This window comes from Haemorhous mexicanus, chromosome 1, assembly GCF_027477595.1.
Source record: "Haemorhous mexicanus isolate bHaeMex1 chromosome 1, bHaeMex1.pri, whole genome shotgun sequence".
Lineage (NCBI taxonomy): Eukaryota > Metazoa > Chordata > Aves > Passeriformes > Fringillidae > Haemorhous > Haemorhous mexicanus.
This window is the reverse complement of record NC_082341.1, coordinates 34,821,908-34,834,146: the sequence shown is the minus strand read 5'-3', so window position 1 is coordinate 34,834,146 and position 12,239 is coordinate 34,821,908. Positions and strand designations below refer to the sequence as shown.

Sequence of the window (12,239 nt, the reverse complement as noted above, 5' to 3'; positions counted from 1 at the left end):
GTGTTTTAACTCCATCACCTGCTCTACTGGCAGGTACTACTCAAAATGCTCACAGCACAAGAAGAAGCACCAATTCAGATGAGAAGCAGAAAGGTGCTGAGCTATCCCTTCAGCCTAACACCTGCAAACTTGTCTTCGGAGCTCAAAGAAGAAACAAAATACTGGGTACACTGGCACATACACATTTACATGTTTGCCTTGGGTTCTCACCTGAATTCCTGCAGTGTTACCACTCTCACAGCACAGGCTGAGGCTCATGCAAAGGTTTTGGCACAGTCTGAGTCCTGCTGTCGGAGGCAGCCTGGTTACACCTTATCATTTATCAGGCTTGTATTTGCATTTACCTTCGGTGTGGACCCTTCCCTGACAGACAGCCCAAGCCATCTAACCGATCCACCTGCCACAGGAAGGGTATCTGGCACAAGACTTCTCAAGCAGAATGGCAGCTTTAAAAGCCAGCTGGCATTTATGGCCACATTGTACTAATCTGTACTAACTCATTGCACAACTGCACAAAGAAATACAGTGCCTAGAAATACCACTGCACTCAGCCTAGGTGGGAAACATACTGTGTTTCTTGCTTCTTTGAGAAGCAAAGCAGTCACAGCCACAAAGGTCTCTTCACTCAGGCTTCTATTTACATTCCAGAACGTCGAGTCTCAAGTTCATCAGTTCTGTATAATCAGTATTTGGCTACTGGGTGGAGGAAACTGGAGGCAGCTAGTGACAAAGTGGGAGAGGTGGATTGTTTGCCGGGAAAAAGCCAAGAAGTTTCAGTAAGAGCAAAGAAGTTTTTAAAAAGAAAGATTATAATGAGTGAGAATAAGGGTCAACACTGAGATGGGCACTGGCAAGGGAATGTCTATTTTAAGGAGACTGCAGCATGAAGGAAAGCATAAAAACATGCACAGTTTTCTTTAGAGGATAGCAGAGAGAGAAAAGATGCTGCTTGCAGTTAAATCAGCACTTCATCTTGGGAGAAGAGCAAAATTTAGGGGTTGGCAGTGAATACAGCTAATAGATCACCTGGGTATGTGTTAAAGAAGATATTACAGGAAAGTAAAGCAGAATTCCCAGTGGAAGTAATTATAATATCAGCTTTTTTTATCATGTGCAGATTTATCTAAGGTCCAAAAAAGAATACTTAAAGCAATTGCTTACCATGCCCCCTTCTTCCCCCACAATATTACCCTTCTTTCTCCCCCAGCCACTTCAAACCCAACAGCTGGTAGGTAGGGCAGCTTAAGTTCTGTTACCAAAAGCAGAGAGCTTGAAGAAATTATATCTGAAGAAATACAATACAAATACCCATGGCTCTGCTGAAGACAGTGAGTGCCAGCTTACTGAAAAAAGTCCTTCCTAGGCTTCTGTCAGATGGGGCCTGTAACAAGAACCTAATATTATTGAACCTATAATTAGCAGCCTCACAGTGGCTCTTGAGATGAGCACACAGACCACAGACACAAGCTCTGAAGGAGGGACTGGTCCTCCAGCTGTGTAATCAAAGGAGCAACAGCCTCCTAAGTATGAATATTTGCTTTACCATCAGTGGATAGTTGAAGTCATAGCCCTCCATGCATGTTAGCTCCCCATCTGTACAACAGCTACAGCTCACCACCCTGCCATGACACTGGGCAGGTAGTGCTTATAAATAACCACTCCAGAACATAACCAGATTCTCACCTTTAATGCAGACACAAGATCAAGTGAAAACTACAAAACCCACTCGTACATTTACAGAAATATAAGTGGGCAAGCAGAATATCTGCACCATAAAATTCTTGGGCAGCTTCCTCCCAATAAATATATTTGAACTGTTTAGCTTTCTCATTGACATGAACTGGCAGGAATTCAAGCAGAAATGCTACATCACAAATGGTCACTTGTAGTAACACATTCTCAAGCTTTGGCAGCATTAATAAGTAGTGGTAGAGCTGAGTTCTGCAGCATGGTATTCTGCTATCAACCTCAAAATTCACTTCCTTTTTGTATTATTTGTATTTTGTGGAATAGAAATAATTACACTATTTGGATATCTTCATATTGGCATGTTAAGCATACATATAAGTTCTACCAAACTAAGGTATGTTAGGCATACATATAAATTCTACCAAATTAAGGCAAGACTGTTTGTTTAGACCATGTAAACAAAATGCAGTTAGACTTGCTGAGCTCTGAGAACTTAAACCACAGACAGCCAGAATACAGCTGCACATAGTCAGATATGGTGGGTCTGCTAATATTGGCAACTTTATCATGCTGCAGCAAATTTAACTGCTGGTTAGTATATGCACAGAAGAAATATAGATTGAATAAACTGGAACAAAACCAAAAACCATTCCAAGGTCATAAGTTATGAAAGTCAAGGTCACTCAGCTGCTTTATAAAATAAATACTAGACAGTATTTATTAGTTGTACTACTGTGGCACCTAAGAGCCTCAGGCATGGGCCAAGGCTCAGCTGTGCTCACGCTTGCAAAAACACAAAACAAAAGACAAACCACAAACCATTGTAGGCCATAGCTAAGGGCTTCATACAAAGCAGGGTACTGTCATGTGTCAACTCCTGATGTGCATCTTTTAATGATGTGCAGCTAAAGCCTAGATCTCAGTTCCTTGGCTGGATGTTATTTTTGGCGCTAGATTTACCTGATGAGCAGGAGGAGTTGGATGACATCAACTGCTCACACCAAGGATGCACCTGAACTCCCACTCTTCCCTGCATTTTGGGCATTTAAATCAACACTGCGGTGGATGCACATCTCTCAATTCACAAGAAGGATCCTGAGGTCCAGATTTAGTAAAGCCAGAAGGGATTCAGAGGGATGCATTCAGTATCCTTCTACAGGCACAGGAGCAGTATGCAAGAAAGACCATGTGGTTCATGGAGCAAGGGAGCTACACACTTTCTCCAAGCTGGGGACATGCCTCGGCAGCTTATGGGTTAAAGCACCAAGGAAGAGAGTCACAGGTTCCAGTCTGGGCTTTTAAAGTTGTTTCTGGTTTTATCACATAACTTAGATGCAAAAATATACAAATGACGCATAGAATAAAACCACATTGCCCAGATGAGTACCTCCACTAATAAGCCATAAAGTTGGCTGGATTCTTGCCTATTTTCATTTTGGTCTTGCAACTCTTGCATTGTGAATGTGAACACAAGGCAGAATTTCTCATGCCTACTTCATTCAGGTGCTTTTCAGTCAAGGCAATAAGGGCTTGCAATGTTTGTGGTTTTTTGTTAAAACTGTTAAAAAATGTTTTTAGGACCTAGTTCCTTCTTTGGATCTGTTTGTAAGTGTTGAACACTGGAACAGTGGCATAGAATATGTTTTGTAAGTTACATACATTGTCTTTTAAAAAAACATAGTTGCTTATTGGCCTTTACATTTATTTGTATTTTGCTAGAGTTGTACTGATAGAGGAGCTTGTCTGCTGTTCACAGCACATATTGCTATGTTTAAGAAATGCTCTTAAAAATCTCAGTCTGGCACCTCAAATTAAACACTGAGTCACAAGTCCCTTGAACCCTAAGTTGTTCATGCTTCTATTTACTCGTTCAGCCCACTGAAATGCCAGGATGTTACTCTCAGCCAATTTCTCATAACTTAAATAGTACAGTAACTGCTCGTGAGCTAAGCAGCAGACAGTGGCACTCCTGTATCACTGCTTTCAATTTCAGGCTGCCTGGGTTAAAAACGCACCGTAACTTTTCTGCCCTCCTGCGGGTCTGAAGCGCAGCCAGCCTCCCACCGTGCGCGGGGCAGAGCGCCGCACCGCACCGCCTCCCACCCAGCATCGCCAAAACCCAGAGCAAGCACAAGCGCCTCACACCCGCGGCAGAAACCCTGGGGCAGTCCGTCACCAGGAACATTTTTAATCTGGATCGGGAATTTAATTGTTCCCAGTCCTGCAGAAGTACTGAAAAAGCGAGGTGTGCCACAACACCCACCGAGTGGCACGCCTGACAACCCCGCCCGCCCTCGAGCACCACGACGCGTCGGGTCGTGATACGGGGCCAGTATCACCGCGGGGACCACGGCAGAGGATGCGCGTTGGTCTTTGAATGCCCTCCTCACCCCAAGCCCCGCGGCTCCCGGGAGCTCCCGGTACCGCGCCGGCCGCGGAGGCGCGGGGGCCGCGGGCGCGCCCCTTCCCGAGCCAGCAGGGATGCTGCTCCCCCGGCGAGGGAGCCGGGCGCGGGGCTCCCCACTCCCTCACCCCGCACAAAGGAGCGGCAGGGCGGCGGGGATGCGAACAGGGCCCCGCCGCGCTTCCCCCGTCCCGGCTTCCCCCTTCGGTGCCGCCTGAGGGACAACCGACCCCGGGCAGGGGCATCGCCGCCCCGGGGGAGCGCCCGGCGGGGCTCGGGGAGCGCCTGCTTGTCGGGGCGAGCGGGACGGCGAGGCGCTCTGCAGACAGGTAGCTCCCTGCTAAAATGGAGGGAAGGGAGAAATGCGGCTCTCGCTGGAGAAACTTACCGGAGGAAACCGACGAGCCGGACAAACTGGAGTTACTGGATGCGGCCATGGTCCCTCCTCCTCGCCCCTTAGCTGCGAGCCCCGCGTCGACCCCCGCTGCTGTCCGGCCGCCGCTGCCGCCAGCCCATCGCAAAGTGCCGGAGCCGCGCCGCGCCGAGCCGCCGCCGCAGCCCGCGCTCGGCTCCCCGCGCCGCCGGGGAGCAGGAGGCGGCGGCGACCCGCCGAGGCGCTGCCGGCCGCTCTCCGGGGTTGGGCGAAGCCGCTCGGCAGGTCAGGCAAAGGGCCCCGCGGCGCTTCCAGCGCCTCTCTCCGCCCTGGGGAGCAGGGCTTACCTTGTGACGGGGACGCGAGAGCCGCCCTGCCAGAGCCTTCCCTCGCCTCCTCCCTTCCCTTCCCGTCCCTTCCCTTCCCTTCCCCGCCTCCTCGCGGGCAGCGCTGACAGCCCGCCGGGGGGACCCGCCGCAGCTCCCCTCACGCACACAAAGGAAGCGGCGGCGCTGCCGGCCGGGCTGCCGGCCCCGGCTGAGCGGGCAGGGTGGGTCCCGCTCGGGCGAGCCCCGGTGGCGCGGCAGCCCCGCCGAGCGGCGGCCAAGCCCCTTCCCGGCCGCCGCCGCCGCCTGGCACGGGGCTGGCAGCGAGCGCGGCTCCTGCCTTGTGCCGGCCCCGTCCCGGCGGGGCGGCAGCGCCTGTTGAGCGCCTCGGCCGGCGCTTCCTCGGCGGTATCGCAGCGTGGGCTCCGCGCTGGGCTGCGCTCGGCCGACCCCCTCCCGCCGCGGACCCCGCTGGGGCCGGGCTGCGCCCCTCGCCCTCGCCGCCCTTTTCCCGTCTCCTGCCCTCGCGGGCTTCTCTCTGTTCCCGCGGGGCTCTCCCTCCCTCCGGGCAAGCTCCCACCTTCTCCTTTTTTCCTCTTCATTTTTTTTCCCCCTCCCTTCTAACATCCGTTTTCCTTAGTAAAAAAAACCTAAAAACCAGGCCGATACCAACAGGGGGTTTTGTCCTGCCAGGTGCACAGCGAGTGCGAGGCCCCGGCCTGGCCACAGTTTGGGTTCTCCCTCCCACCTCCCCCCGCAGCGCTCCCGGCCCGGGCGCTGTGGGGGCACACGGGGGGCGGCTGCAGCATCCAGCGGGGGCATGGAGGGTCTGGCCGACCAGCCGGGTTCGCAGCCCTGTGTCTCAGTGTACAAGTGGGAAAGGAAGAGCCGAGAAAGCATCACTTGGAGGTTTCCGCCTGTTGTCTGTCCTCATTCCCTTCTCCAATGTTTTATCGCCAGCCAAAGCTTCCATCTCACTTTATAAAACGTGGGTGGAAAGGCTACAGGAAAGTGGGCGCCCGAGTAGCATGGCACATAGTCTTGCTGGCACGGGATCTGTAAGAAGCTTAAAAGCTATTTGCCATGACGCTGATTTATGAAAGCCTTCCATGTTTCATAACAGGGAGTCTCTAACACAAAGTTACTTTGGGAGCGAGGAAGCGCATTAAAGTTTCTTTGGCAACGTAAGCCTTACCCACCCAGCTACTCCGCGTCCCAAACCAGCATGCAAACCGCCTGCCCGCTCCGTAACCCGCGCCCGGCCGCTTCCCCTTTCCCGCGGAGCCAAAGTGCAGCCCGGGCTCCCTAGAAGCTGCAGCCGGTTCCCGTTTATTCCTCGGGAAAGCAGGTCCCGAGTCCCCTCTAGCGGCGGAGGCGGCGGCGACAGCGGTGCCCACCGTCGCGGCTGCCGGGTCCCGCTTCCCCCGCGGGGGTCCTGCCGCAGCGCTGGCAACGCGGCCGGGGCCAGCTGGCTTCTCCGGGTTTTGTTTTGTAACCACGGCTCGCTCCTTGTGAGGAGGAACGAGCTTTAAACCAGGCTTAAGCACTAACTCCTATTAATCTGTAAATTGCCACGTACGGACATGAAACCGGACAGGCGTGTCACTGCTTTTTGGTCTGTGGCCAAATATTTTGTGTCACGCATTTTGAAGACTGGATGTTAAGGACAAAATGAGAAAGGCAGACAGGTCATAAAACTAGGCTGATACCTTGTGTGTAGGAAAATATTGCAATAATACAGTGAACACCAAGACTGTCCTAGTAAATTGTTACTTGGAATGAGTGTGATGTTTCAAATAGTCAGATGGGTTTTGCTTGTATCCTACGTGGTCATTTTTTCTGCTCCTTCTGCTATCTCCTTCCAGGGTCTGCCTCCTTGTAGTCTGCTATGTATTCATTTACCCCTCCGTAATCTAGCACTCTCTTGCCCTCATGTCTCTCCAGCAGCTCTTGGAATTGTGTCTCATATGATTGGTGAAATATGGAGGTGTTAACAACACTGTCAGAACCTAAAGGGACAGGGGCAAACAACCTAAAAGAGAGAAAATCCCCTCATTCCGCTGAGACTTAGCAGACAGAAAAGAATTTCCTTGACTAATTTTAAATTGTCTTTCTACCCATATATATATATATGGATAAATCAAGAGAACAATTTCTTCAGAGAATGATTACTCCAGTTATCCCAGTAATTGAAAATGGAGTATTTTCTATCCAAAACTAGTGAGTACAAACATGTCTGGTTATGAGTATATATACCTTTGAAATTATCAACCAGCAACTGTTGGTAATTTTTGTGGTAACAGCAGGTATGAGGTTGTGTAATCTCAGTTGCTGCAACACTGAAAGGTAAATTAATGAAGTTAAGTGAAATGTACTGTAGATTAAAAGAAACTCACATTTCAAGACAGGATGGCCTATTTCTTGTTACAAGTGAATAACATAAAAGCCATTAAACTAGAGAGGAAATTACTACATCAAAGGGGAAGAAAATTTAAATGACACAAAAGTAGCCTTGTTATGTGCAAAAAGTGCAAAGTAAAGACAACGCAATCAAATCTCAATTCTATTTTACAGAAACAGTAAACGGATTCTGCCCTTGTCTAATTTGGCAGAGCCCAGATATATCCATTACTAATGATAAAAATACTTAGTATCAAGAATAAACTTTAAATTGTAATCTCTTATGTAAACTGTTCCTGGGCTTTCCATAAGTGTATGCTTCATATAACTCTGACAAAAATCTTCTACTTTACCCTCCCTATAGAACTAAATTTAGTGCCTGCTTCCATGATATCCGCACTTTGATGAGAAGTCACAGCTTCCAAAAGTTTTGAGGAACTCAGAAAAATCACATTTCCTTATGTATTATGACCTTAGAACACTGCATTTGACATTAACAATGAGTTGCAAAGGAAAAGTACAAAATTGTAGACTTTGCATTAAGCATGAGAAAGATCTGAAAGTTTTTCTGGTTTTCATTCCTGGGGAAGATTCCTTGAAGAATTCCTTGCTTCTAGATTGGTTCAATGTAGTTTTACTGACACAGTAAGAGCATTTGTTTTTTGGGGTTGTTTCTTTAGGTTTTGGGTTTTTAAAAGTATATTTAATTATTTATTTTTATTAAGAGATAAAAGATTTTGTTGAAGAGCAAAGTTTTAGCAAACCTGTCCTAGTCTATAAACCAAAAAAGTGAGTGCCTGCCTAATGCTGAAACTCAACCAGCAATGTGAAATTTGAAATAACATTTTACTCACTGTGGAAGAGGTCATTGTGTTCCAAAAACTAATAGATATGGGAAGCTCAAGGTAATAGCTGGAATATTAAAGGAACACATACCCATTGCTGCTTCGTTCTAAAAAAATTAAATCTCAGAAGATACCTAAAATGTTTCTCTAAACTTTCAATCTAATAGATTATTTCTGTTGCCTAATTATCCACTCTTATACTTCAGCATGGTGAAACTCCTGTTCAAGCTAGAGCTCACACAAATTTTGTTCTCCAAGAAACAAAAATGAGTGAAGACAGTGAAATTACAGCAAATAATAAGTCTTGCAGGCCAAGAACTGTTGAACCAAACACAAAAATAAGTAAAATTGCATTTGAAAGTAACTTTCTTTCACCACGTGTTTTGAAACCTGTTGGTGTGTAGGTACATGCATAATTTCATTGTCATGCAGACTCTGGTGGAAGAATGCATTTTGGTAAAATTGTAAGGGTAAGCAGGATGAGGACCTGCATTTGGAGAGCCATCTGTGCAAAACATAGTGACTTTGACAGCTGAGGACATGTCTGTGCTGCTTTTGTGCTGTGGAGAGACCTCTGGAGTGGCCTTGGTTCTCCAGCCAACTGGTATGTACTGGTTTGTGTCCTTGTTTCAAAAAAAGGCTCTGCAGATGAGAAAGGCCACCTGCCTTCTGCATGGCCATCACTACCATAGCTGTGACTTGCTGTGACTTTGTGAAGACAAGTTCTAGCTGACAAATAGTTGGTAATGTCCCCATGTGACAAAAGCAAGCAGGAAGTCACCCTTCTGTACAGTGGGTCGAAAACCTAGAAATAACTAATAAAGGAAAGCAGGTAGAGAGAGCTGTGCTGCTTTCCTTCAAGAAGCCAGGTTTTTCCCTGTTGGCCAAATGGCTTATTGCATAGCTGGTATCCACATATTTAATATGCTGGTTTCCTCTCCTTCAACTTTAGACATAGTAGGCACTTTCACAGTGTAGGCAAAGACCTCTGCATAGAATTTCTTTCATTTTACTGACTTGGCAGAATGCTTCCTGTCGCAGAAAAAGAGATTTAAAACACAAGTATAGATGAGGAAAAAAAAAGGGTCACTAGATATGGCCTGCAGTAATGTGAATCTCTGTATCAGCCTGTATTACTTCATCTGAAAGAAATTAATCCAAGGCAGACAATCATTTATATTGCTATCTTTTAAGCTGCTGAAGTCTCCGTTATACAGGGACATTTCATAATAGCCCTCCTAAAAGAATCTGACTTGAAATCAGCACATCTTGAGTCTCCTCAGCCTCAAGCCCTCTCCATGCCATATGACAGCCAAGTTTGTGCTGCCTTCTGGCAGCCAAGCCCCTGTAGGTGGCTGCAGCACAATCCTCAAGGCCCTTCTGGTTTTGCAGTCACAGCATCAGGGATTATGTTTCTGGAATCTGCCATAATCCACAGTATCTGACGGCTGGGACATTGTAGCAGAGGAGCAGGGAGTGACTGTGTGCTGTAAACTTTCACCTGGCAGGGAGAGCAGAGGTTTGAATCCCAGGTAATGAATTCATTTCAGCAGGAAAAGTGGCAGTTGTTATTTCAGTGTGAGTGCAGATAGCTTGGCAAAAATGTTGGAATTTAATTAATTATGCAAATAAGAGGAAAATGAAGGTGTTTGGCCAGCTGCTCTGATTACGTAACAGTTACGGAAATATAAATGTTCTGTGTGAGACAGCAAGACATATGACACAAAGATTTAGAGTGCAAAGACCTAAAATGCTAATCCTTCCTTTGATGTTTATATTGCTTAGCTGGAAAGGGAGGAAATGCATTTTTCATTCTTTGATGCTGTGAAAGGGAAAGGTCTTTATAAGCAACATAAGCAATAATCCATATTTATATACTATACACAGAACTTGGAAACTTGATTCAATATAAGCAGAAGCTATAATAAGAAAAATAAACCAAAATATCAATAAATAGCAGATGCACACTGTATTTGGGTATGAATAAATTATGTGAGTCATAATGATTGCAACAGCAGGTGGTGGTGTAGTTCAAGACTCTCTGTGATTTCTTGCTTTTTTCCTCATACTCCAAAGAGGAAGGCTTGAGACCCCTAATGCCTGGTGCAATTTTTAGCTCTGCACTTTCAATTGGTGAACAAACTAGAGGCATCTATTGAATTTTATTAGCTCTTTAAAAAAAACATACAGCAAATGGGCTGGTCATCATTTGTGAGTGCTAAAGCTGCTGCTATGACTAATTTATGAACATCCATCCTACTTGTCCTTTCCTCTTTCTTCCTGTCTCATACATCGTATTTTAATTAAACCTCAGATAGGGATTTTGCTGGGGTAGAGAATTTCCTTGTTATGTTGATTTCAAAGTTTTTTTATTTTGGAGCTCTAAGCTGTAATTGGAAACTGATAAAGGTTTTGAAATTACCTGTCAGCTATGTAACTGCTGCTAGATTTTATTATAAAAAAATAAATTATACAGAATCAGTTCAGGTGAAATTGAACTTCAGTGTGTTTATCCTTGCTTAATAACAATCAGGAAGTTTCAAATATTTTTCCTTAGAGAACACAATTTTAAAGTCCTGACTATTTGCAGTATAGTTCTCTTTTCCATTATGATTATGTTCTTACTTTGGAACATGACAGTGTTTAATTTAAATTTTTCTAGAGGTGGAACACAAAGCTACTAAATATTTAACCATGTGTCTAATTTTTTTACTGAACCATTGTGGGAGCTCAGCACATCACTCCTGATGTCCAGAGCTACCGAGAGAACCCTTGGGGGGCTCGGGAGTCCTGGAATGTTGCCAAAAGCACTTGGTGGCTTGATTTTGATCCATCTAGAGATGTGCCACCGATGTATGAGGAAATGGAACCTGTGAGAATCACTCGGGTGTAAATAGTGAAAGGAAGATATCATTATAGGGTGAATCACAAATTTTGGGGTTTTGGTACAGGAGGGTTGTAGAGACAAGATGGAGGAATCAGGGCGTGCCACCAGGCTCTTCCTTCTTCTTCCTGTCTTCCATCTTCTGGAGTGGTGTTGGCACTTGGGGATTGGTCTGGGATGAGAGTGTAGTTAGTGACGAAGATGATAGGTATTGGGGACAAAATGTAAATATGATATACGTAGTTTTTGTTATAGAAGATGCGGCCGCCTTGGGGGTGGGCAGAGTGCCTTTGGCTGCCGTGCTGGTCAGATCCTTCGGGCAGAGAAAGGACTTTATAGATAAGAGATAATAAACAACTCTGAAGACCGAAAAAACCTAGCGTCCAGTCTCATCCTTTGAAGCCCAGCGTGCAAGAACCATCCTGAGCGTGTCTGGGGGCAGAGACAGACAGCCGACCCCATAAACCATAAACACTAATAATTTTGGACAGAGAAACCCTTTGTTGGTCCAGGCAACTAGTATCAAACAAATCCTACCCATATAGGAGAAGGAGAAGAGGACTTTTCTCCATGTTTCCGTACTGCCTTTCTCTGAACACAATGGATCCTTATTTACTGTGAAGGTCATGTTTGTGTAAGAGCTACTTTCCACTTCTCCTTATAATTATTGGAAGCAATTGTACTACCACATAATTTGATGTAGGTGAAGAGGTGAAAGATACAAGAATAGAAACAATTTTGATGAACTTAACAACAATAATCAGTCTCCTTTTGTGAGTATTCTAATTCTTATCTTACTATGTATTAACAAACTCAACGAGAAGTATGGGCCTAATGGGCATAAACTGAGATTTTCATGTAGAATTGTTTCAAGTGCATCCCACTTAAAAAGGAACTCCATGATGTACAATGCATAGCTTTTATTAACCTTTGGCCTTTTATCTAGACTGATGTTTAAATAAATTCTTTTCCTCGTAGTTCAACATCTCTCCTTTCTTCAGCCTGCACTAAAGTCATCATGTTGAATTCACAGCTTCCCAATTACCATGACAAAGCTGTGATATCAAAGCCTCAGATTTACTCTTTCATTAAGAAGCAAGAAAGAGTGGGGTTCAGAGCAGAGCTACTTTAACTCTCCTGTCATCTTTTCCTTGTATGTGAATTTTAGGTAAAGCTACTAAGATTTAATTAAAGAATTTATTTGCTATTTCAGCATTCTGACTATTTCTTGGTATTGACAAATTTTGGCTGATGGATTTGAGAACTGTTCAATGCAAAAATGTATTCAGATACCCTACATTCATAAATAGTGGTAGAA

General features: G+C 45.6%; 1 protein-coding gene across 1 annotated transcript in view; it reads right to left on the bottom strand.

Annotated features, from left to right (window-relative positions):
* The window catches only part of CHN2 (chimerin 2), a 158,591-nt gene extending 153,976 nt beyond the window's left edge, over positions 1 to 4,615 (bottom strand). Inside the window, exon 1 of the mRNA XM_059845623.1 lies at positions 4,482 to 4,615. Within this exon, the coding sequence (XP_059701606.1) occupies positions 4,482 to 4,530 (49 nt within the window). The 5' untranslated portion in view covers positions 4,531 to 4,615. The remainder of the gene's footprint in view (positions 1 to 4,481) is intronic.
* Between the last annotated feature and the right edge of the window lie 7,624 nt (positions 4,616 to 12,239).